The sequence below is a fragment of the Lithobates pipiens genome, unplaced genomic scaffold (genome assembly GCF_037356315.1).
Source record: "Lithobates pipiens isolate NorthernLeopardFrog02 unplaced genomic scaffold, aLitPip1_a1.2 Scaffold_41, whole genome shotgun sequence".
Classification (NCBI taxonomy): Eukaryota; Metazoa; Chordata; class Amphibia; order Anura; family Ranidae; genus Lithobates; species Lithobates pipiens.
The window spans coordinates 4,293,209-4,320,233 of record NW_027507861.1 but is presented as its reverse complement, the minus strand read 5'-3'; the positions used below and the strand labels follow the sequence as shown (position 1 = coordinate 4,320,233).

At 46.7% G+C, this 27,025-nt stretch overlaps 1 protein-coding gene across 1 annotated transcript; it reads right to left on the bottom strand.

Moving 5' to 3' along the window:
* Positions 1 to 2,104: 2,104 nt before the first annotated feature.
* Positions 2,105 to 25,041, bottom strand: LOC143956818 (uncharacterized). Its single transcript, XM_077466993.1, has 2 exons — positions 24,966 to 25,041; positions 2,105 to 3,251 (listed from the first exon to the last, which is right to left on the bottom strand). Exon 2 carries the CDS (start codon positions 2,914 to 2,916, stop codon positions 2,518 to 2,520), a length of 399 nt encoding a protein of 132 aa, XP_077323119.1. The 5' UTR covers positions 2,917 to 3,251; positions 24,966 to 25,041; the 3' UTR covers positions 2,105 to 2,517.
* Between the last annotated feature and the right edge of the window lie 1,984 nt (positions 25,042 to 27,025).

Below are 27,025 nucleotides of genomic sequence, written 5' to 3'. Positions count from 1 at the left end.
AATCCCTGCTTCTTTCACCCCAGCAGTAATGAAGCGCAGACAATGTAGAACAGTTCAAAACTAACTTTATTCCAGATTTGCAGCAGGTGCTACCATCTCAATGATGCACAGGATACAAGTCGCCTCTGGATGGCTGTGTGAGCGAATAGTCCCTGTCCTTAGTGAGCTGGCACGCATGCCCCTCTGAAAGGTATGTGCTACTTGAAACGCTAGCAGTCCCAGGCCTCATCTGCCTTTTCCTTCCTGCCCTTTTCTTCTTCCCAGGCCAGCTCAGGAAAGGTCCAGGCCAACCCTGGTTCACTCCGGTCCGTTTGCAGCTACTTCATGCTTGGTTGGAAAAGAACCTTCCAGCTCTGGAATGCCCGATCCTCCATCGCCTTCCGGCGAAGTTCAGTGGCTTTCCAGCTCTGGAATCTCTGCACTTCCAGCCCTAGGCCTTAACTCCACATCTTTCTGCCTCTGTGGATTAATCAGTTTCCCATCTCCAACTCCCCAGGGAACATGTGACCCCAGTGTCGATTTATGAGCTCCGCCCCTGACCAAGCAAATTAACGATTGGACATGGACTCATACACACTGCCTGTCCTTCAGAACCTGACCCGCCTCCTTTCCAGATACTTCTCTGGAGAAGAGAGGGAGTGTTTACCAGGGTGATGAATAGGTGGGCACACCCCCCTCTGACCTATAACTCAGGGATATGCAATTAGTGGACCTCCAGCTGTTGCAGAACTACAAATCCCATGAGGCATAGCAAGGCTCTGACAGCCACAAGCATGACACCCAGAGGCAGAGGCATGATGGGACTTGTAGTTTTGCAACAGCTGGAGGTCCGCTAAATGCATCTCCCTGGTATAACTCCACCCTAACCCAGACAAACCTCCACACCTGTACAAAATACAGCAAGGCGCTGGCAATGTAACCTGTGTTTAAACTAATAGCACCCACCTAAAGTGGTGGGCACTACATACACTTTATTAGAGCGCTGCTAATGTTGAATTAATATATATATATATATATATATATATATATATAATGTTTTAGGATTTTGTTTGTTTCTAGAAGCTGCCATTACATTGTTTAGCATTTGGTTCACGAGCGCTGGGAGTGGGGTGTTTTTTTTACCCTAGTTTATTGATTAGGCCATACGGTTTTTGATGCATCAAAAGATAGCAAACAATTTTATTAGATAAACCACAAAATGTATGTTTAAAACAATGATAAAGAGACACAAACACTAAATAAAAACAGGCAAAGTCCAGCTCTTGCAGTCCCATGAATAAGACCAATACCTTGGTCATGTGCCTGTTGGAACTTTGAGATCAAGAGATCCTTGATATAAAATAAAATGTACAACACTCTCTATGTGACTCCAGTTTGTAGACTTCACCTTGAGATTCCGGGAGATAGTCAGCAGCCATGCAGTTCTGTGACACCACCTTAGGAGATGGAGACACTTCTGCTGTCAGCTCTCCTATAACATCAATGGTCTCATTGGTTATCTGATCCATGACTCCAGTACACGGGTTCATCTTACTTATCTTAGATGACTTAGATTCCCCATCCCATCTATGAAAGGCTCACTGCATAAAACATATCCAGTCCAGAGAAAAATGTTTCTTCTCACTGGAAGGCCAGGGGAGAAAAAATATTCACAAGCCTTCTAGGTATATTTCCGATGGACATAAACAGATGCATTGAGTTTAGTGCTTATTATTTTCCAGTTTGCTCCCAAATTTTAGTTCGTTCTCCAATAAACTTTTGGAATAAGGACTACAGTGTTGCCTGCTTTCCTTTTCTGCTTGCTGCAATTAATGTGGAAGGACACACTTCACCCTTGTACACACGGTCGGAGATTCCAAAGGAATGTGTCCGATCGGAGCGTTTTGTTGGATATTCCGACTGTGTGTGGTCTGCATCGGACTGTTTCGGTCAGAATATCCGTCGGACCAAATTTTCCAACTTGCCGGAAATATTTTCCGACAAAATGCTCCGATCGGACATACTCCGATCATGTGTAGAGAATTCCGATCGGACAAAGTGCCACGCATGCTCAGAGCAAATTCCTACATCAAAGCTATTGGCTACTAGCCTGAACGTAGTCCCATCATAACGAAATTATGTCATCACGTTCTGAAAGATCGAACTTTGTCTGATTGTGTGTATGTGACAGTTTCAGACAAGATCCGTCGGATTTTGGTTGTCGGAATCTCCGACCGTGTGTACAAGGGCTAAACCTGGGGCTCCTGTGCCGTGGACTGAACGCCAAGATTGGAGAACACCCTGCTGTGAGTGTTGCACCTTCCATACCTTTCTCTTCGTTATTTTAAAAGTAGCATTTTATCTTTTTCACATCTTCCCCAGCTTGTGGGATGACATTGGGGCTGTGAAATGAATGGGACACCCGAAACTCCTTTAATATCCCCCCCCCTTCTTTGAGAGTTTCGTCTCTGCAGCTGAATCGTGCGACTCTTCTGGTGATAGATTAGCCCGGCATTAACTGTAAGAGCTTTGTAACGTTCAGAGCACCGACAGCTTCTGTCTAGTGTGGACCCTCTCATGTGCCATAAGATTTTGCTTCTGTGTAAAAAATTTACCACATTCAGAACAACGATATGGCTTCTCTCCGGTGTGGATCCTCTGGTGCGCAATAAGGTTTATCTTCTGTATAAAAGCTTTGCCACATTCAGAACACTGATGCGGTTTCTCTCCGGTGTGAATCATCCGATGCGTGATAAGGTTTCTCTGGAGTGTAAAAGCTTTGCCACATTCAGAACACCGATATGGCTTCTCTCCGGTGTGAATCCTCTGGTGTGCGATAAGATTTGACTTAGTTGTAAAAGCTTTGCCGCATTTAGAACACGGAAAACGTTTCTCTCCATTGTGAACCTTCTGGTGTGCGACACCTTTTGCCTCCATTGTAAAACCTTTGTCGCGTTCCAGACAAGAAATATCTTCTAAAATGACTCTTCCTATGTATACACGGGTTGGAGTTTACTATAAAGCCATTGTCACTTCCAGAACACTGACATGACTTCTCTCCTGTTTCCTCTGAGGCTGGGTCAGTGTTGAAGAGGATCCGGAAAATGTATGACATTTAGAACATGGATATGTCTTGTGTCCTGTGCAACTCCTCCTGTGACCGGCAATAAAAGACTTTCATTCAGTTAGGACACCCATATGGCTCCTTTTCCATGTGACTTTGTTGTATTGATGAAGACCAGCATGACCAAAAACTTGGTTCCTCAGTCCACCTGTACAGAAAAAAAAAAAAAAAAAGTCAGAATTCTATAAAAAGTGCCGAATAAAGTTCATTATTAAATGTAGAACGAATATGTATTATCCGTGTTTAACCACTTACAGACCGGACCATTTTGCTGGTCAAAGACCAGACCACTTTTTGCGATTCGGCACTGCGTCGCTTTAACTGACAATTGCGTGGTCGTGCGACGTGGCTCCCAAAAAAAATTGACGTCTTTTTTTCCCCCACAAATAGAGCTTTCGTTTGGTGGTATTTGATCACCTCTGCGGTTTTTATTTTTTGCGCTATAAACAAAAATAGAGCGACAATTTTGAAAAAAAAAAAACGCATTATTTTTTACTTGTTGTTATTATAAATATCCCCCAAAAATATATATAAAAAAAACATTTTTTCCCTCAGTTTAGGCCGATACGTATTCTTCTACATATTTTTGGTAAAAAAAATAAAAAAAATAAAAAATAAAAAAAATCGCAATAAGCGATTATTGATCGGTTTGCGCAAAAGTTATAGCGTTTACAAAATAGGGATAGTTTTATGGCATTTTTATAATTTTTTTTTTACTAGTAATGGCAGCGATCAGCAATTTTTATTGTGACTGCGACATTGCGGCGGACACATCGGACATTTTTTACACATTTTTGGGACCAATGTCATTTATATAGCAATCAGTGCTATACAAATGCAGTGATTCCTGTGTAAATAATAGTCACTCAAAATCAGGGACGGTGCCTTGTAATCACGGACAGTCCCTCAAAAATCCAGGGACAGTCCCTTAAAAATCAGGGACGGTCCCTCAAAATCAGGGACAGGGCCACAAAATCAGGGACGGTCCCTTTTAATCAAGGAGAGTCTCTCGTAATCAGGCACAGTCCCTCAGAAATCAGGAACAGTTCCTTGGGTGAAATCAGGGTGTAAATGACACTGGCAGTGAAGGGGTTAACCAGTGGGTGGCAGTGTAGGGGTTAAGTGTTCCTAGGGGTGTGTTACTAGCTGTGGGGGGGTTGGGCTTTCATTTAGTGAACACTGATCTCTGCTCCAATCACATGGAGCAGAGATCAGCATCACTAGTTGCTAGGCAGAATGGGGAAATGCTGTTTACACAGCATTTCCTCCATTCCGCCCTGTGAAATGATCGCGGGTATGCCCGCAGCGATCGAGTCCACGGGACCCACGACCGGACTCACAGGGTCCCGACCGGCACGTGAGCGTGCCGCCAGCGGCATTGAAGATTGGACATACCTGAACGCCAATATGCCTGCCCGTGCCATTCTGCCGACGTACAACGGCGTGCGCCGGTCGGGAACTGGTTAAAATGCTTAAATTTTATTCTATTGAGTCCACTATTTCATTTCCTTTGGCTGGTAACATTGACAATTTATTGCAATTTCCTGCAGGAAAATCTCACTCTCTTTTCCAATTCTTAGCATTGTGCTGCATAGTGATGGGGAATGTGCTTGGGTTCGATTTGCAGGTACGTTCAGCAAGTGCTTCTAAAAAATACAATCCCCATCAACGACAATATGAGGCGAATATTGACTATCAATTCCCTAAATTTTTCAAGGCGAATTATTATACAGGATTTATATTGCGCCAACACTTTACAACATGAGGGCAGACATTACAGTTAGAATACAATTCAGGAGAAATCAGACAGCCCTGCAAATTACAGCTCACTAGGCTTATGCAATTTTTTTCGTAACAAATCAAAATTCTGCCACTTTTTGGGCCCGCGGTGATCGGGGACACAGCTGGTCACGCGGTAAAGAGCCAATGATCCCAAGGGACGCGCCTGATCGACACGGGCCCAATAAGTGGAGGACGTTATACGACGCCCACCCAGGATGGGAGAGCCCATTTGCGGATGTTATATTAGTATATACCGGTAATGAAGTCGTTAAATATCTCCATTCCTTCCGCTGACCTAACACACCTACAAGCATCTTCCCTTTTCCCTGGTCCACTCGTGACATTGCATACCTAGGAACTAAAGACTCACAGCTAACCCGTTAGACCTTTACGCAGCCAATTACCCCTCAATGCTTTCCCCATCTCACCAACCTCCTTAAAGTGGTTGTAAACCCTCTGGGACCACTTTGACCTACAGGTGTCTTCTGATTGGCCCACGCGTCACTTCCGGATCCCAGAGCTTGCGTTCCACGCTGGAACGCACTTCCGGTTCCGGCCATCCGACCATCCGGACGCTTAACAAAGCTGGAAACCGATGAAAACTATTAGAAATACAGAGGTGCTGCTACAAATCAGCTTTTGGAACACAGAGGCAAGCCTATTGTCGTCCCCCCTGTCTGCTTTTATACTCCATCAGCTCTGCAAACCCCGTGGACCGGATTGAGACATGGATACATCCCTATCTAATTTACATGCCTAAATCACTCTGACCTTTGTGAGTAGCCATTTGGCCATATGTTTTTTATTTTAATAAATACTTTATCGTTTATACTGCACTTAGTCTGGCGCACCTTCTCCCTGTTTTTTGTGTTTTTGACCTACAGGTAAGCCTAGATTAAGGCTTACCTGTAGGTCCCAGAAATATCACCTTAAAAAAAAAAAAAAACCTTGCCGCCGAGCGTAGGCAGATGTGCGTATTCTGCTTTCGGGACTTATACCGGGATGATGCCCGCAGCTGCAGGCATCATCCCAGGACTGTTTTTTTTTTTTTAGGGCCGGCAATCGGCTTTCCAAATATAAATAATAAAGTCCTGGAACAACCAGTTAAAAGAATGAAAGTCCACCAAAAATTAAGTCCTTAGTGATCTGTTAATCGTGACATCACACCAGAAACACCCAAGAACAGTGATGAGTTCCAAAGAAAAGATCCTCCACCTCTAATCACTCTGCCGCTTACCAGATTCTGAGAACTCTTTTTAAGGAGATCTACAACAGCCTGCAATTTTTTTTCCCAGCCAGGGTGGTTCCCTTCTGAAACTCAAGAGGGTAATCCCCACTGCAAAATCCCAGGTGGTGGCGAAAGCTCAGGATATCCTAGGTAGTGTTCCTCCCCCATGTAAAAAAAAAAAATAGAAGAGCCTCCATAGTGTAACTCTCACACAAATAATTTATTTAAATAATTAAATTCCGCACTTACAGACTGTCAGTCAAAAAGGGCGCTTCTTTAAAATCAACAAGCCGGCCGGCTTCCAGGGACACAGACGTCATCTGTTACGAAACAAGTGTAGGGAGGAGCGACGTGCTGACGTCACCGCATACCTCGCTGGACCCGGAAGACACGGGCAGCGTTTAGGAGCCGGCCGGCTTGTTGATTTTATTTATGTTGTTGATATTATTTATGTACCAAGTTTAATTATTAATTCACTTAATTATTGGATTATGTCATTTTATTATATGCTTTGATGTATTCATTTATTAGATTTATTGGTATTTAGAGATGATTTTTTTTCAGCGCAGCTAATAGTTTTTTGGAATTGTTTTGGTGTGGGTATCTTACACATTTTTTTGGTTGCAGCAGTTTATTATCGCTTATGTAAATGCTTTTGAGGACAGCGCAGTATTACCCCTTTCTTTTTTAGGCTTTCCAAATATAACAACCGATGTGGCTAAAAGCCGCTCAGTGTTATACCGGAGGAGCAGGAGGGGACCTCACCCCCTCCCGCCGCTCTTACCGGGGCTCCCGTTCCATCCAGAGCCACCTTTCAACAAACCGCCACTTCTGGCGGCTACGGACAGACTGGATTGAAGCCGTAAGTGGCTTTGTTCCAGCCTCCTAATTTTAAACACGGAAGAGACGTCATGACTTCACTTCCCATATATTCGGCCGCCAATGGCGTCGGCCTAAAAAAAAAAAAAAAAATTAATATACAGTATTCAGAACTACCGAAAAGGGCAATCTGAATACTTTGAAGTGCAAATCAGGAATCAGGGGTATTTTAGACCCCCGATCCCTCCATAAAGAGGATCTGTCACCAAATATTACTGTCACAAGGGATGTTTACATTCCTTGTGAAAGCAATAAAAGTGATAAAAAAAATAAAAAAAATGTATTAATTAAAAAAATAAACGAGAATTTTTTTTTAATTTAAAGTGCCCCTGTCGCCACGAGCTCGCGCAGCAAAGAAAACACATAAGGAAGTCGCGTCCGCATATGTAAACAGTGTTCATATCATACATGTGAGGTATCGCCGCGATCGTTAGAGCGAGAGCAATAATTCTTGCACTAGAACTCCTCTGTAACTCTAACCTGGTAACCGGAAAAAAAAAATGACCAGTTACACTTACCGGTAACGGCTTTTCTAGGAAATCTTCCAGGACGGCACACCTGAGAGATGACTGGTCCACCTGACAGGAAACACAATCAACAACAAGTTTAAAAGTCCCCACCCCTCCCTCAGACCCTCAGTTATGGTAAAGAAAAGCCCACACCGGTGTCAGAGGGAACATTCTGTGAGGAATCAATATACCACACCAATAAAACAAGGGTAGGGAAGTAGGCCTGCCGTCCTGGAAGATTTCCTAGAAAAGCCGTTACCGGTAAGTGTAACTGGTCATTTTCTCCAGTCATCTTCCAGGACGGCACACCTGAGAGGATGAGCAAGAAGTTCAGGCCTACCTTTAGGGCGGGACAACCGCTTGTAGGACCTCCCTGCCAAATCCTGTGGGGACAACAGCTCCACTCTGTAGTGCCTCAGAAATGTCCTATGGCTCGTCCATGTTGCTGCTCTGCAGATCTGGTCGATTGAGGCGCCTGCCCTTTCTGCCCAGGAGGTCGCCAGGGATCTGGTTGAATGCGCCTTAAGGCGGGTTGGTACTGGTTTACCTGCCTGCCTATAAGCAATAGATATGGTTTGTCTAACCCATCTAGCCATCGTTGGTTTAGAGGCTTGTAGACCCTTTCTCTTCCCCGAGAAGGTGATCAATAAGTGACTGGATCTCCTAAAGTCTTTCACTCTTTCCAAATAGACTAGGAGACAACGCCTGACATCTAAGAAATTGAACCTTTCCTCTTCCTTATTCTTGGGATTCTGGCAAAAAGACTGGAGAATAATCTCCTGTGTTCTGTGAAATAGTGAAGCCACTTTTGGCAAATAAAGAGGATCCTGAGTGAGGATTACCCTATCCTCTAGGATGCGCAAAAACGGCTCTTTAATCGAAAGAGCCTGTATATCACCCACCCTTCTGGCCGTAGTGATAGCCAGAAGGAAGGCCAACTTAAATGATAAAAGTTTAACAGAAATTTGAGCCACCGGCTCAAAAGGCCCCTTTGTTAGGGCATCTAATACCAGGGACAGGTCCCATGGAGGGCAACTGACCGACCTAACTGGAACTACCCTTTCCCTGGCCAACAAAAATCTTTTTATTAGTGGTTCTTGTCCTAGCTTCCTGTCAAAAAATACGGACAGGGCTGCCACTTGGACTTTGAGGGTGCTGACTGCCAAACCCTGGTCCACCCCCTCTTGAAGAAAGTCTAGGATGGTAGGTATCATCTGGAGAATCCCCTCCTTAGACTGCAGCCAATAGGAGAAAACTTTCCAGACCTTTGCATAAATTTTTTTGGTGACACCTTTCCTAGTGAGGAGGAGAGTGTCTATCACTCTCTCCGAACAGCCCTTGTCTCGGAGTATTTCCCTCTCAATAGCCATGCTGTCAGAGAGAGACGTCCCGGGTCGGGGTGGAAGACTGGACCCTGAGAAAGCAGGTCTCGTTGCACCGGCAGATGCAGCGGGGGGAGCTACCGAGAGACTCTGAACGGTGGGAAACCAAACCCTCTTGGGCCACCAGGGTGCTATCAGTATCAGATCTGTCCCTGAGTAAGTTAACTTCTGTAGGACTCTGGGAAGGAGTAACAACGGGGGAAAGGCATAAGCCAGCCTGAAATCCCACCCCTGAACAATCCCACCCCCTATCCCTTCTGCTTCTTGATCCTTATAAAGGGAGAAAAATCTGCTGACCTTTGCATTCCTCCGGGAAGCAAATAAATCCATTTCTGGCTTGCCGAAATGTCTGCAAACCAGGAAGAAGATTTTTGCTCAATCCCCATTCCCCCTGAAGGATGGGCTGTCTGCTTAAGAAATCTGCCTGTAGATTGAGTGAGCCTTTTATATGAACCTCTGACAGTGAAAGGACCTTCCTTTCTGCTTCCCCAAGGATTTGCTGTGCTAACTTCCTCAGTTTGCCAGACCTTGTCCCTCCTTGGTGATTTAAGTATGCCACCGTGACCCGGTTGTCCGAGAGGACCTGAACCTCTCTGTCCTGCAGCTGCTGTTGGAAATAGTTTAGGGCTTTGCCTACTGCCAGGAGCTCCCTGAAATTGGAGGATTCCCTGGCTTGGCTGCGGTTCCAAGACCCTTGGGTATACTGGTCTACCAGATGAGCCCCCCAGCCCCAAGCGCTGGCGTCCGTGGTCAAGACTAATGGGTTTACCTGGGCCCAGGGGCGACCTTTCACCAAATTGTGTGGGTCGAGCCACCACTGCAGAGAGAGAGAGACTTCCTCTGTGATGGACACTCTCCTCTCTAATGTTTCCTTTTTCCCTCCCCATGAGGCAAGTAGGAAAGACTGAAGTCGTCGAGAATGAAGTTGTGCCCAGGTTACTGCCGGTATGCAGGCCGTCATGAGGCCCAGCAGTCTCATTATATATCTCAGAGAGGCTTCTCTTCTTTCGAGAAGGGTGACAACCGCATTCTGGACCTTCACTACCTTTTCCGCTGTTAAGAATACCTTCTGTGCCTGTGAATCTAACAGGTAGCCTAGGTATAGTTTGGACTGAGATGGTGTCAGTGAGGACTTCTCCCGGCTGACCATCCAGCCCAAGGTTTCCAGAACCTCTAACACGATGTCTCTGTCTATCACTGCTTGCTTCTGATCCACGCTGTAGATCAGCAAGTCGTCTAGGTAGGGTATTAACCTTATGCCCTGTAGGTGTAGATATGCTACGACCTCGGCCATCACTTTTGTGAATACCCTTGGGCTTGCCGCCAGCCCAAAGGGAAGAGCTCTGAACTGCCAGTGTTCTACTCTCTGCTGTATGTGGACTGCAAAACGTAGGTATCTCTGATGCTCGGGAGCAATGGGTACATGTAAATATGCGTCCTTCAGGTCCAGAGTGACCATAAAAACTCCTGCCTGAAGATGTTTTCTTACTGAGTAAATACTTTCCATCCTGAACCTCTTCTGAAGTAACAGTTTAGTGCTCTCAGATTTATTATTAAACGAAATCTGCCTGAGGGTTTTGGAACCACAAATACGTGTGAGTAAAAACCCTGGGCTAATTGGCTGGCTGGTACTGGAGCAATGACTCCTTGCTCTGCCAGCTCCTTTAAATTTTCCAGTAAACCCGCTGCCCTGGCTGGGTCCCTGGGAGGAAAGGTAATTAGAAATTTCTGTGGGGGAAGACTTTGGAATTCCAGTCTGTACCCTACTTCTAAGAGATTTAAAATATATGGACTCTGCGTAATCCTTTTCCAATGGGAAAGAAAGTTGCTGAGTCTTGCGCCCACTCTTATGGTGGCGTCATTTACCCTCTGAGAGGTTCCGGAACTGGAAAAAATAATTGTACTCTTATCCTTTCCTTTTCCAAGATTCCACCTCTTCCTTTGTTCAACTTTCCCCTTATGAGGAGTCTTTGAGTGGGGGCCTTGAAAAAATTTCTTACCCCTTTCCCTCTTGGGTTTTACCGGGAACTTCTTTCCCTTTTCAGTAGATCGGGACAAAACCTGATCCAAGCCTGACCCAAACAACAGGCAACCCTCAAAGGGAATGCCACACAAGCGGGATTTGGAAGTGAAATCTCCATCCCAGGTCTTTACCCATAGGGCCCTCCTGGCCGAGTTTAAGAGTGCTGCTGCCTTAGCTGTGGTCCTAAGTCTCCACCGCTGCATCTGCCACATACGCTACCGCTCGACTGATTACCTCCAGTGAGTCTAAAATATCTTTAGTCTCCTCACCCCGGGAGACGTGATCTATTAATTTGCCAAGCCAGGTGTCTGTATTTCTGGCTACACAGGCAGAAGCTAGGGCCGGCGCCATTGCTGCCGCATTCGCCTCCCAGGCCCTTTTTAGTAAGGTCTCAGATTTTCTATCCATCTGATCTTGGATATTTCCAGAATCTTCAAAGGATAAATCAGACCTCTTGGACACCTGTGCCAGGGCTGCATCCAAACGAGGAGTTTTAAAAAATCTTTCCTCCTCCTCACACTTAAAGGGACACCTTCTTTTCCAAGCTTTCAATTTGAGAAGCTTACGTTCAGGTTCCTTCCACTCTCTGAGGACTATCTCCTTCAGAGACTGGTGGATGGGAAAGGTTCTGGCCTGCAACCTTCCTAGGCCCCTATACACCCTGTCCTGTGCTGAAATTTGGGCAGAGGGGACCTGGATATCCTCCGAGGTGTAAATGGCCTTTAAAAAGACCCTCCATGTCCTCCCTTGAGAACAAAAAACCCCCAGGTTTTGCCTCCCCCTGGCTATCCTGGTCCGAATCCTCCCCAGAAGTAACTTCTGGGACCTGACCTTCCTCCACCTCAGACAATAGGGAGGCCTGGCCCTGGGAACTCTCCGTATAGGATGTGGAAAAATTGTGGGTGAGGAATCTCTCTCTCAGAAGGACTCTCATCCTGGCTCTTCACTAGAGTAGTTTGAAAAGATTGAAGGGTGGCTAACATTTCAGACTGTAAAGCCCGACATTCTTTCACGACCGGAGTGGTCTCCCTGCCTGCGAGTTTAAAGATACATCTATCGCAGAAAGGTTTGCTGTGGTCCTGTGCTAATTTAGCATTACAATAACCACAGCGTTTGGACTTTGAAGTAGCCTTTCCTTTAGACCTACAGGCTGACCCCTGGGCAGAGCCTTCAGTCCCTGGAAAATAGGAAATTTAACAATTAGCTACTCAAGTCTAAAAAGGCCAAGGGGAGTCTACCTCAGAGTACCCTGCCCCTCAAAACACAGCTGGATCACCCAACCACTGTGGTGACCTCAATGGCTGTCTGCTCAGACGGACCTTCCAGTTCCATGGCGATTTTAGCTGCCCTGCAGAATCGCTGGGTTAAGGTACAGTCCTGAGCATTCCCCTGTTTGCCTTTGAAAGTGCTGCAAGGTAAACTGCGTTTTCACAAACAGTAGCCGGGGTGCTTCACTGCAGCCTCTGCTGTTTGAATATTCCCGCCGGTCGGCGCCATCTTTAGGAGGTCCGTCGGCTGGAAGTGACGTAAGGCCTCTTCCGGACCTGCGCCGTGCAGTTGGAACGCACGCCAATGCGTCCAGACCTCCCAGCCTCCATCCGGAAATCCGATGGCCGGAAGTGATGCATCCGGACTTCCGGACCTGCGCCATAGAGCGTTCAGCACTGGAGGAATGCAGCTTACCACCAACGAACAGTAGCTCAAGGTAGGCACAACACAAATGGGGAGCAGCACGTTTAGGACAACTCCCCTGTCCCACGTAGCTGCAAACAGGGCTCCTAAAGGAGACCTTAAGCGAGGACTATCTCCCCCAGGTGTCTCTGGGGGTTGCAAGGGAGAAAGGCAGACCCTCCTCGCTGAGCCCCACAAAAAAAAGATCATCCTCTCTAGGAAAAAGCGAGGTCCCAGACCTCTCCATAAAAAAATAAAAGGAGAAACTTTGGTTTCGCTATCATCTGTGGGAAACACAATCAAGAACTGAGGGTCTGAGGGAGGGGTGGGGACTTTTAAACTTGTTGTTGATTGTGTTTCCTGTCAGGTGGACCAGTCATCTCTCAGGTGTGCCGTCCTGGAAGATGACTGGAGAAAAAAAATAAAAGCATCACCTATGGAGATTTTTTTTTTAGGTACCATAGTTTGTCATCATTCCACGAGTACGTGCAATTATAAAGCGTGACATGTTTGGTATCTATTTACTTACTCGGCGTAACATCTTTCACATTATACAAAAAAATGGTTTAATTTTTTAAAATTCCCTTTTCCCAAAAAGTTGCATTTAAAACACCGCTGCTCAAATACCATGCGACAAAATATTGTAACAATTGCCATTTTATTCTCTAGAGTCTCTGCTAAATATAATGTAATATGTATGAGAATAAATAAATATATATATATATATATATATATATATATATATATTTTTTTTTTTTTTTTTTATTGTTGTTTGGGGGTTCCAAGTAATTTTCTAGCAAAAAATACGGATTTTAACTTGTAAACACCAAATGCCAAAAATAGGCTTAGTCATGAAAGGGTTAACCTACACAGTTAAGGAGATATTTTACAAAGAAAGGGCACCGCTGTCTATGGCGCATGCGCGCCGGAGACAACGGTGCAGGCGCACTGGGCGCGCTGCAAGTGAAGGCAAACATGCCGTCACTTACGGCTCCCACAGGCATGCACGGGAGTGACGTCATCGCGGCTCCGGCCAGTAACAGCACCAGAGCCGCAATACACGGAAAAGAAGATGGATGCTCCGTGGAAGAGGGAACATTGCTGGCTCCTATGTCAGGTAAGTGACACATAAGGGGCTACCATGTGATGCATTGTAGTCCATTATGCTTTGCCTTTGCAGGGAAACAAAGTGGAAGTAAACCCATCAGGGTTTACTACCTCTTTAACAAATGGTTTCCCTTCCCACTAGCCTGGAAGGGCAGAATAACTGCATTCAAAATAACGATTCTCCCCAAAATAGTATATTAAGTTCTACCCATCACATGCCTCCACTTACTACAGAAACAAATATCTTCCTATAGCCCAGTGATGGCGAACCTTGGCACTCCAGATGTTTTGGAACTACATTTCCCATGATGCTCCATTACACTGCAGAGTGCATGAGCATCATGGGAAATGTAGTTCCAAAACATCTGGGGTGCCAAGGTTCGCCATCACTGCTATAGCCCATACCTCCACTTACTACAGAAACAAATATCTTCCTATATCTGGCACACCATTAAAACTCAAAATTCCGCGCTCTACCCTACACCTACCAAAGATCAGAGGTGGCTTAGGCCTTCCGCATCTCACAAAATATTACTATGCTGCTCAAATAGCTCAATTGCCCAAGTATCACTCCACCACCAAAATACCTCTTTGGGTGGCTCTGGAATCGGCTCGAATATGACCCCCTTTTTGTTGCCAACCTCCTCTGGCTTCATCCCTCTGACCGCCGCACAATACACAGCCCAGTTACGTGCCACTCACCCTCATTTTGGCATTGTCTTAAATCCAAACATTCTCTCCAATCTCACCATAACCCCATGCTCTCATCACTATGCAATCCCTCATTCTACTCTGCCTAGACATCACCGTTCTCGTTCCAAAAATGGTTCTCCACTAACCTCATGAGAACCTATAAATTCATAACACCCAATGACAAAGCCCTTCCTGGCCCTCAGGGAGTCTAATGATATTCCATCCTCTGAAGGTACCGAAAGATTTCAGATCAAACATTTTTTTTTTTACATACTTAATTCCCAAAGACTCTTCCACCCACTCCATGTACTTCATAGGAGAGGCCTAATCTCAACACTCTATACCCAACTGCTTAACACAGGATCCCCTCCCGCCCCTCCTACACCTCTAAATGGGAAAAAGACTAAATGGCGCGTACACATGACCGGACTTTTGGAGGGACTAGGTCCGACAGAGTTCTGACGGACTTTCTGAATGAACGGACTTGGCCACACACAATCACACCAAAGTCCGATGGATTCGAACGTGATGACGTACGACCGGACTAGAATAAGGAAGTTCATAGCCAGTAGCCAATAGCTGCCCTCACGTCGGTTTTTGTCCATCGGACTAGCATACACACGAGCGGATTTCTCGGTAGGAACTGGGTCCGGCAGAAAAATTTGAAACATGTTCCATTTCTAAAGTCTGTCAGATTTTTGCAAATCAAAAGTCCGCTGCAGCCCACACATGATCGAATGGTCCACCGGAATCGTTCCGTCGGACCTTTGATGTCGAAAAGTCCGCTCGTGTGTACGGGGCATTAGAAATTACATTAAACGGTGCAGATTGGAATCACGTTTGGACGGCCACAAAATCCTCCTCTTAAAATATTGTGGCACTAAAAAAGTCCTGACCCGTTGGTACTTGGTCTGAGCTAGGATTGCCAAATATGTCCATCAATACCCCTCCACTTGCCTGCTGTCCCGCTCAAGGGAACTTTCACCATATTTGGTGGTCATGCCTTATTGTGCAAACTTTCTAGTCCAACCTGTTCAACATGCTCTCCACCCTCTTCGATACAGCTATACAACCTGATCTATAGCTCTCTTAAAAATCTCAAACCACCAAACTTATCTCAGCGCCAATTTAAACGTCGCTTGCAGGTCACAACAGTGGCTGAACAAATCATCGCTAAATCGTGGAAAACTCCCAGTCTCTGTGTCTTTGCAGTCAAAAACAAGGGCATACAAGCAATGATCCATGCAAAAATTGTGGCTGTCATTTCCGACAGAGTTGTAAAATATGAAGCTCTATGATCTCTTTGGGTAAACCATTTCCTCCCACCCAATTTTGATGAATCTCTCTTGCTCCCATGAGAGGCATCCACTCTAACATATCTAATGACCATCATAACTAATACAATCTAGAAAACACCTGGGGTTCCACATCGCTCCTTACCCTCTCCCTTCTTCCCCATCCTACTCCCCACCACTATTTCCCTCCCCCCTCTTTGTCCTATTCTCTTTTCTGTACACCCTATCTTCCCTTTCTTTTGGGTAGTTAATACTCTACTAATCATTTCTATATGTAGAACCCTGATATTTAGGCAGGGTTGCTATTAAATTTAGTTACCAAGCGGTAGTTGCCTTGGCCGATTGTTAAAGGATCAATTGATTTTGCCACAATTATGGAATTGCTGCACTTCTCTCCTCTGCCGCTAGGTGCCCGGGTAATTGGTGGCACTAGATAAGACAAGAGCATTGTAAAGGACAGATTAGGAATGAATGGGATGTCTCAGCCAATGGGCAGGGATCTTCTTGGGTCCCTTGGCCTGCTGGGAGAGCCTTTTTATTTGGGTGGAGTCAGGTGATTGCTGTTCTGTGCCACCTGGACGGCTGTCTGGGTGGATGTGTGTTGTGCTGCCCCGGGCTGCTAGGCCAGAGCCTGAAGCCTATCCCAGGGACATCTGGCTCCTAGGTGGTCTGAGGGCTTATCTAGAAGCAAGAGAGCAGTGTAGGGTTGGGACTGCGGCTTGCAGTCCAACCAGAAGTGACGATTCTGCCGGATGGAGAACCTGTCATAGTTAGAGGTAGAGGGGATGGTGAAGAATTGGGAAACTTCAGCATTTGCCAAGCCAGGGACCCAGCCCGTGGAGGTGATGCTTGCGGAGTAGTGTTGGGTGCCAAGCCAGGGACCGAGCCAGCCAGCAGGGTGAGGCTTGAGGAGTATCTGAGTGCCAAGCTAGGAACCCAGCAGAGAAGCGGGGAGACCCTTCAGGAAGATACTGTGAGAGAAGTTTGGAAGAGCTCAGGGGTCCCAGTGGCAGTGATTCAGCAAGTCTAGTGAGAGAAATTGGGAGCTCAGTGGAGTGAAGATCTACAAAAGGAGATTGTAGAGGAAGTAAAGAAGTTTGTTACAACTTGTGTTAGAAACTGTTACAAGACCGTTGCCATAGAGACAGTCATCCTACACATACAGATGTGGTTTCTTGCTGGATGCCTTTCCCTGCATGGCCGTCTACCTATAGAAGTCTCAGAGTCTGCCAATTTACATTGCAACTGCTAAAGGGTGTTCTGGCCCCAACCCTCTCTCCCACAGTTCTGTTTAAGAGACCATAAATCTCTTTGCATTCAAGAATGGTCTGGTGCCAATCAATCTACCTTGCATTACATCCACCATGCCTCATAACCCACTCTACACGGAAGGATGTTGTCTGTCCCTAACTCTGGAGGTTCTCATTAGACCAAAGGGGGCCCGGGACTTCGCTACGTTTGGCGCCCAATGTGGGGCAAATGCGTTGTTCCTGCAGCAGTCACCCATAGAAACCAGCAACAGCTCCATCAGGATTTTGTCTGACTCCATGGGAAAGTGGCAAGTAACATCTCTTCTTCTTATAGACTGTGTTATTATGCATTCTGGCAACGTGGGGAAGAACCAACAAGTCTCATTGCTCATAGGAGAGTACCAGCCTGGTCTTTTGACACTTCCCACCAGTGCTGTGAGGGTTAAACCAGACTCCATTAGAGATTTGGCATGTTGCAGGAAGAGAAAGGCGGGCACTAAAGTTTCCAGAAAGTATCTGCACCAATCCATTGTCAGGGGGAGGAGACCCTGCTCTGCAGGGGAGGAGAAGGAAGTGATGCCATGTGTGCCTAGTTGCGGGTTGGAGAAAATTACACAATTTGAAAGTGCAATGAGGGATTGGGAGATGTATGCTCTGGGTGTTGGATTTGGTATGAGCGAGTCAAAAAGTGGTCTGACAGCGGCGTGCAGTATACACCTAAGGATAGTCTTGCCCTGTACACGACTGGAGGCTGAGAGGCCTTGGGACTGATTTACAGGAAGTGTTCCGGTCTGGTCACACATCTGAGGCCTTGGATTGTCTGCAGACATTGCAGGGGGGAACACCTGTTTTAAAGTAGTGTCACCAGCCCAACCTTCATGGATACTGCAAGCAGATTGGGATAAGAATCTCGCTATCCTGGCTGGGAGTGATATTAAGAGTCCGCCTTCCATCACCCGAGTTGTGCGAGAAGCTGCTCCTCCTGTCTCAGTGGCTGCTCCAGGACCCAGTACTCCAGTTGCCCCTCAAGGCCGTGGTCAGGCCCACCTACTCTCTCTGATGTCTGAGCCAGCGGAGAAGAAGATGCCGGAGTTGGGTAAGCCTGCAAGGGGTGAAAGCGGTGTACCAGTAGGGGAGGCGATACGGGGGAATAACCTGGTTGTGCCAATTTAAGCCAGCTCCACGCACAACTATCTCCTGGCTGAAGAGTGCTCCACCATAATCGATTCAGACATCCCTTCTGATCGGTTATCTGAACTGTTTTCAGATACTTTGTCTTGGACTGGAAGGTGGAGTAGAGTGAGGAGGAACAGTTGTGTGACTTGGAAGAGGATGAGATCCCTTCAGGGCCCAGTGCAAGTATAAAGATTGAATGGTCCACAAACACTGCATCAACCGTGCGTGTCAATAAGTCTTTTGAGGAGGACTGCTGGGAACGCTGGGTCCCTAAAGTCACTCCTGCCAAATCAACAGATATGACCAAGCCTGATTGTAAACCTGATGTTATAGCAGGATACCCGATTCAGCATGCTCCAGACGAACGGGTCCTATCTGGGTATGGAGGTCCAAAAACTCTGCTCAGGCTGTCTAAGGTACAGTGCATAATTATCAAAAAAGTAGATGAGGAATATGGATACCTGTATCCCTACTCCCTACTTACTCGCTCACCTAGAAGAGATCTTAGATAAGGAAATGCAATGGATAGATGAGGCTGTGCAAAGTTTCCTTCGGATCCCTTTGCAGGTGGACTTTTCAAAATTGTTGCCCAAGATAGCCGAAAAGGTATGCCTCAGTGCTGCACACATGGGGTTATGGCTGTAAAATCAACCTGGACAGTGCGATCATCCGCAGACCTAACAAGAAGGTTATTCAACGCTACATCACCACCGTAAATACCAGGAGAAGATTTGACATTGCCAGTTCCCAGATAATACCGGTAAATGCTATGGAACTATATCTGTTCACCAAATCTTGTGGATGCTGTGCTGGAAGCCACTTGCCTCTTGCACAGAAGTTGTTGTTAGGGCAGAACATTCCTGCTGGCTGTACTGCTGAGTTTGTGCTGGACTGAATTCTGCCGGCAGATACAGGGAGTGCCCACTTGAGTCGCGCTGGCCGGTACTGTGGAATTGCCAGTGTGGTTCCCTCTGAAAAGTGACCTGTGATGTTCTGCAGGTTGTTTCTTCAACTGATGAGGAGCTTTCCCTCAGTCATATGGACAGACTGAGACTACCATTGCAAGGGCACCTGTGTTCAGAAGTGCGGTCCCTTGCACCATGGCCTGGCTGCTCATTGCCTAAATCGCAGCTGTGACACCTGTCCCTGGAGTTATCCCTAAGAACAAGGGAAACTGCTTGGAAATGTCTTTCACCCAAGTGATAATATTGATGGATTCTGAAGATTCAAAAGACACGGTGTTAGCTAGCCAGATAGAATAGGCTATGGTAAGAAGGGGTTCTTATCGTGTACTACGAATAATGGACTATCCAGTGTTGGGTATTGACCACTAGGTGGTGTAAGAAGTGCCAGCCTGAGTGAGCTTTCATTTACACCAGGGGTGCCCAACCTTTTGAAGAGTGAGGGCCACTTAAGCAACTTGGTAACTGGTCGCGGGCCACAATACGTGGAGCGGACGGATCCGTGTCCACTCTGTAAATGCCAGAGCGGACACGGACACAGTCCACTCTACTCTGTGGGCCCTCACATCTGATCCAACCAGATGGAAGGGGACAGCTGGAGGTAGGTGGGTGCAAATAGACACAAGTCAGTTTATATCTGCCGCTCCATAGGAGGTGAATGGAGTGTCTGTGTGGGTTGAACTGATCATGCGAAAGGGGCCTAAGGCTGCTTTCACACTGATGTGAGGCAGTTTACCTGCACTGCGGGTACAGCACAGTGGACCTGTGGTTAGCTGCACTTATACTGCAGGTGTGGCGCACTTTCTGAAAGTACACCAAACCCCGCAGGTAATAACAGAGGTCTATGACTCCAACCCAAAGGTGCACCTGCGGATCAGTTTGAAAGCAGCCCAGTAACCACTGCAGAACAGATATGCCCATATATACACTTTTTAGTAATAAACGTAGCTTTAATAACAGTCTTCTATTCAGGTATCACCGGCTGTTGCTGTCCCAGGCACAGTGCATTTGGTATCACTTTGCTTGTAACAGGAGCTGGCGCTATACAGGAAGCATTGGCATAATGCGGCTCTGCTCCCTCCGCAACCACTTGCTTCGTTTACCGCTTCAGAACACTGATGCTCTGGGATGGCGGATCAACAACCCGCAATCTGGGCTTGAAAACCTACTATCCCAAAGCAGGAGGTTGCGGGCCACATCAGAGGGCTCCGCGGGCCACATGTGGCCCCCGAGCCACTGGTTGGGCACCTCCGATTTACACTGTGTTCATTTATAGGAAATGCTAAGAAAGTTTGTAGGATAATTGCGGAAGGGGTGGCATTCTCAGATGAGAATGGAGCCCACTTTCATTCATATGTTATGTCTTAGACATATTATAGGGTTTAATTACACTGCTATGTTCTTGGATGAGAACAATTAACAATTACTTAATCGCTCATGTATATATCGAGCCGGGCCCTCCTGTACCTTTTGTATTGTACTGTAATTGTGTTGTCCCCCCTATACATTGTAAAGCGCTGCGTAAACTGTTGGCGCTATATAAATCATTAATAATAATATTGCACTGTGTATCGTAGGGATAGGATGTATTTCTCTGCTGGTTGAGTTCTTGTTTAGGTGTTCTTGGCACCTATTGAGTCTTCCTTGGAAAAGGAGAGACAGTGAACTCAACGTGAACAGAAATACTAACCTTTTGTTTTGTGTATAGATACCGTGTTTCCCCGAAAGTAAGACAGTGTCTTACTTTCTTTTTATCCCCAAAAGCCCCACTATGTCTTACTTTCGGGGTATGTCTTATATTGGAAAAAAATTGTCGAATTTTTTGTTTTAACCATAAAATTAACATTTATTAACAACCTGAACAGTATTGTATTCACCACAAAAACAGTTTTATAAAAGGAAGTGCCAAGAATGTCTTGTTACAACATTGCATAACATGTAAAACAATGAAAAATGGTAAGAACGAACAGTGGAATACTGGAAGATAAAACAGATTTATGTGTGATACAGTACCACCTGCTGTATTTAATCCAGTGTGACACCTGCTGATACCCACTGGGTTACATACAGCAGATGATACCCCAGTATGCTAGTGTGTATGTTTTACTGATGTATGATTAATACTGTGTGCATTACCGTATGTTAAGCAGGAGGCGGCAGTGACAAGTGCAGGGGACGGCGCGGTGACGTATGGAGAGGGGGACGGCTCAGGCGTGGGTAGGAGGCGGCGCTCATTAAGATCAGAGGGAAATGGCAGACGCAGCGACGTATGGAGAGGGGGACGGTGCGGACGTGGGCAGGAGGCGGCGCGCAGCTAGATAAGAGGGAGGCGGCAATACCCCCGTGTTTCCCCGAAAGTAAGACATATGTCTTACTTTCGGGGTACGGCTTATATTAGCCGACCCCTCTGAAACTCCCGATACGTCTTACAATCGGGGGTGTCTTACTATCGGGGAAACAGGGTAGTTAGGATTTAGGCTACTGTTTGCACAAGTTTCCCTTACCTATCTTGGTGGTATGCTACACGTAAAATTGTATATAATGTTATGTTATGTTATTTATTTGCCCTTGTATGAACTACCACTGATTCATGTATACGTCATGCATGTTTATTATATGTGGCACGTCACATATATTGTTGTTTTTATCATTTCTTTGTTTCCCCACCCATCCCAGTTTTTTTCCAGGATATTGACTCTCAGGCTTGAGGGCTCAAATTATTTTTCTGCAAACTCCGAGACATAGTTTTCCTAGACAGGGGGAGGATATAGCACCCTGATGTTTAGGCTGGGTTGCTATTAAAGTTATTTGCCAGATGGTAATTGCCTTGGCCGATTGTTAGAGGATCAATTGATTTCACCCTAATTCTGGAATTGCTGCACCGCTCTCTTCTGCCACTAGGTGGCCGGGTACCTGATGGCACTAGATAAGACAAGGGAATTGCAAGGACAGATTAGGAATGAATGGGGCGTCTCAGCCAATGGGCAGGGATCTTCTTGAGTCTCTTGGCCTGCTGGAAAAGCCCATTTATTTGGGTAAGGTCAGGTGATTACTATTCTGTGCCACCTGGATGGCTGTCTAGGTGGACACGTTTTATGCTGCCCTGGGCTGCTAGGCCAGAGCCCGAAGCCTATCCCAGGGATATCTGGCTGCTAGGCTGTCTGAGCGCCTATCCAGAAAGAAGAGAGAAGTGTAGGGTTGAAACTGCAGCTTGAAGTCCAACCAAAATTGACGGTTCTGCCGGCCGGAGAACCTGACGTGGTCGGAGGTAGAGGGGAAGCTGTCACCACTAAGGGACCATGGACCTTATTACCAGGGACCACTGTGAGTAGCTGCAGCAAGTACCAGAGCAGCATTCTCACCAACCGGGGACAGTGAAGAATTGGGAAACTTCAGCAGGTGTCAAGCCAGGGACCCAACCAGTGGAGGTGATGCTTGCAGAGAAGCCTTGTGTGTCAAGTCAGGGACCGAGCCAGCCAGCGAGGTGACACTTGAGGAGTATCTGTGAGTGCCAAGCTAGGGACCCAGCAGGGAGGCAGGGGTGACTCTTCAGGAAGATACTGAGCGAGAAGGTTGGAAGAGCTCAGGGGATCCAGTGGCAGTGAATCAACAGTCTAGTGAGAGAGACTGGGAGTCCAGTTGAGGGAAGATCTACAGGAGGAGATTGTGGAGGAAGTAAAGACGTTTGTTACAATTTGTGTTAGAAAATGTTACAAGATTCTTGCCATAGGAGACAGCGATCCATGTGGTGTCTAGCTTGGTGCCTTTCCCTGCATGGCTGTCTACCTATAGAAGTCTCAGAGTCTGCCAATAAACATTGCAACTACTGAAAGGTGTCCTGGCCCTAACCCTCTCTCCCCCAGTTCTGTTTAAGAGACAATAAATCTCTTTGCATTCAAGAAGTGTCTGGCGCCCATCAATCTACCTTGCGTTACACCCACCATGTCCTGTGACCCACTCTACACAGAAGGATATCAGCTGTCCCCAACTCTGGAGGTTCTCATTAGACCGAAGTGGGCCTGGGACTCCGCTACATATATTTAAACCTGTTGCTGAGTCTAAGAAGAATGATCTGCAGATCTGACCTCGGGACCATGGAAGGAACAGTAATTGGAGGTGTACTGTAGATCTGCTTCATTGTCGGGTTCAACTCCATTACCAGCACCAAGTGATCTTCCATATACCAGCAAATACAAGTGTGACCCCCAAATCTCATCCAGTCACCTTACATGAGAACATGTCCCCCCATCCCCCATCCTGTGTCAGGGTGCAGGAGGAGGATCCAGTCTGCCGGTCTGTAGTAAGTATGGTGGAGAGGAGGGGGAGGGGTATTAGGAATGTCATGTATATCAGCTGTGCTGGATCATTAGTGGCCCTAGACCTGCAATCCGGACAGTCCAGTATACAGACCGAGGGGGGGGGGGATTTACTAAAGGGAAATAGGCCGTTCAAAGAAATTCCCCCCAGAGATTAGTGAATGTGGTGAAATGTCACTTTGTAATGAATATCCAATCACGTGCAAAGAAATAAACACATGGAATTTTACGTACACGTGATTGGATGATGGAAGTCAGCAGAGCCCCGCCTCCTTCACTGACCCCTTGTCTACCAATGTACATTCTTTAAACACTTCCCGACCGGCTCACGTATGTATACTATGGCAGCCCTGTGTGAATCGCAGTATAGGTACGTCGGCTCCTTTAAGAGCCTTAGCAGGCCCCCAGGGGACCCGACGGGAGGAGAGACAGACCTGCTGTTCCTAGTAATTAGTTGCTTTTTTTGTTTATAGTGCAAAAAAATAAAAACCGCAGGAGGGGATCAAATACCACCAAAAGATGTTACAATTTTGTGTACAGCGTCGCACGACCGCGCAATTGTCAGTTAAAGTGACGCAGTGCCATATCACAAAACATGGCCTGGTCATTAAGGCGGTAAAATCTTCCAGGGTTGAAGTGGTTAAAATTCTGGTATTCAAGAGGTTAATAGAGAAATTTGCTTTGTATTATCCTCAGCCAGTGATTGGCCGTCATGTAGAAATGATCGGGGCAGCTGGAGAACCGACCAATCACAATACAGGGAATGTGTATATCCACAGAAATCACCCAGCACGCTGGCAGATTTCAGGAGAACCACAAGTCCCCAGCCCAGACAGGAGTATCAGCTGTATAACAGCACACACACACTATTCTCCCACCACTGCCACACACATGACAAGGATGGAAGCCACGGGAACTAGAAAACCAGGAGAGGACCTTGTATGGTGGGGGAGGGAAGGAGAGGGAGATCATTGTGATAGACTTGGCACAGCCTGCAACACCTCTGACCACCACTAGAGGGAGACTCCACCAATATCTAGCTGGCTGACCACACACAGGCAGATACAAATCTTACATACAATCTGGTGCACTATGGGGGTTGGGGATCAGTCTAGTAATCAGCACACACTTCTGGGGTTCCTCAGACTCCCCTACAAGCTAGAATCCTTGTGTTACTCCCTCTTCCCACTATCCACGTACATCCCCACACCAGACACACACAACATGGGGGGGGGGGTGAACAGGGAAGTAGACAGGAAGTGGGAGAAGGGTGATGCCTGCGGTTATAAAAATGTTCACGGGGGTGTTGGGCATTAGCAATTAGTAGGAAAAATGGGGCAAGAACAGGGGGGGGGCTGACGTTCTCAATACAGAGACAGGAGGCACTGATGCTCATTGGTTGGACGGGGGCAGTTAAATGGGGAACTAAAAGTGTGAAAAGGGGTCAATAAAGGGCATTTAGGTGGGAAGGGAGCCAATAAGGGGGAAAGGGTGGACAGGAGAAAGTGAGGGACATGGTTGAATAAGGGGGCAGAGGGTAAACAAGGAGCTGGATAGGAAGGTAATAGTGTTCAGTGGGAGATGAATACCTGGCTCATGGTGTCCTGGTCTGGAGGTTGATGTAAAGCTCCTCTGATGAGTCTTCTATAGTTAGGGTCCTCTCGGATGGTCCCTCTTGGCTCCTCTGATGAGTCTTCTATGGTTGGGGTCCTCTCGGATGGTCCCTCTTGGCTCCTCTGATGAGTCTTCTATGGTTGGGGTCCTCTCGGATGGTCCCTCTTGGCTCCTCTGATGAGTCTTCTATGGTTGGGGTCCTCTCGGATGGTCCCTCTTGGCTCCTCTGATGAGTCTTCTATGGTTGGGGTCCTCTCGGATGGTCCCTCTTGGCTCCTCTGATGAGTCTTCTATGGTTGGGGTCCTCTCGGATGGTCCCTCTTGGCTCCTCTGATGAGTCTTCTGACTCTTTCCAGCACGGTGACTGGATATGAAGGGGGAAATCTCTCCCAACTCTTGGCTTCTCTTCCTCCTGCTCACAAGTGTCCACAATCAGGGGAAAGTTCTCCTTAACCACTTCAGCCCTGGAAGATTTGGCTGCTGAATAACCAGAGCACTTTTTGCAATTCGGCACTGCGTCACTTTAACAATTGCGCAGTTGTGAGACATTGTACCCAAAAAAATTGACGTCCTTTTTTTCCCCACAGAGATTTCTTTTGGTGGTATTTGATCACCTCTGCTTTTTTTTTTTTTTTGCGCTATAAAAAAAAAGAGCGACAATTGGTTTGCACAAAAGTTATAGCGTCTACAAAATAGGGGATAGATTTATGGCATTTGTATTTTTTTTTAGTAGTAATGGAGGCGATCTTCGATTTTTATCATGACTGTGACATTATGGCGGACACATCGGACACTTTTGACACATTTTTGGGACCATTGTCATTTATACAGCAATCAGTGCTATACAAATGCATTGATTACTGTAAAAGTGTCGCTGGCAGGGAAGGGGTTAACACTAGGGGGCGATCAAGGGGTTAACTGTGTTTCGTAGTGTGTATTCTAACTGAAGGGGGGAGGGGACTGTGTAGGGGAGATGACAGATGGCTGTCCATACTTGGTATGAACAGACAATCTGTCTCTTCTCCCCTCAGAGAACCGTAAACTGTATGTTTACACACACAGATCCCGGTTCTCGTTGTTTCACGAGTGATCGCGGGAGCCTGGCAGTCATCGTGCCCGGGGGCAAGCAGCGGGCCCCTAGTGGCCAAAACATGATGGCATTCATGCACCAGTACAACTGCAGAGGCTGGTCGGCAAATGGTTAAAGTGTCTTTCCACCTTGTGGGGGTCCTAGGCCTGCAATGTGCAGACTGTAGACATGAAGCTGATTCTGCTCTGACCTGTGTGAGGATCTTCTCTGTCTCTCCTCCGTGTCCCCGATGGAAGATGGGGGCTTCTTGTCCTGGCTGAGAGGTGTGAGGGACGTTCTTTGTCTGCACTACAGATCTGGGAAGACTCCAATCACATTGTGAGCCAGCTTCCTCACAGGGAGCCCCTCCCCCACAGACGCCCTGGGGCCATGCTGACTACAATCACAGTGCGGGGGAGGGGGTTTCACAAAGAGGACCCCTCCCTCCATTCTCTGGGATGACACTATAGAATCTCATTCCAGATTGGTCATATGAAGAAGGTTTGTTGGATGTTCTTCTGGTTAGTGGAGGGAAATCAATGTTGATTATTGAGTGCAGTGAGGAGAAGATTGGGAGGAGCAGGATGGGGAATTTTTCTATCATATTGCACACACCGGGGGATCACCTCATACACTTCAACTTCTACATGTGCTGGACGCCATGACACTCATTTCTTGGGGAAAACGTTCTCCCGGAGATCTTGGAGGAGATGAAAGGAATGTTGTACGACGCATGTGTGAGACGAGGCACATGACATCACACGCTCCATCTTCTGCATGCGCGGTATAACATACATTTTCATAATGGCCGTGTGGGGGAGGGACACAGGCTGCACAGAGGTGCAGAAATAGCTAATTTATATTTGCATCTGGGGAACAGTAACCCCCAAACACTGCCAGCAAAGACAGCAACCAAGTGTGTACATAGGATGCAGCTGAGATAAACCAGATGCTCTGGATGGTCAG

Coding starts and splice junctions, on each gene's coding strand:
- LOC143956818 (XM_077466993.1), bottom strand. CDS start 2,916: ATGGAGGCAAAAGGTGTCGCACACCAGAAGGTTCACAATGGAGAGAAA.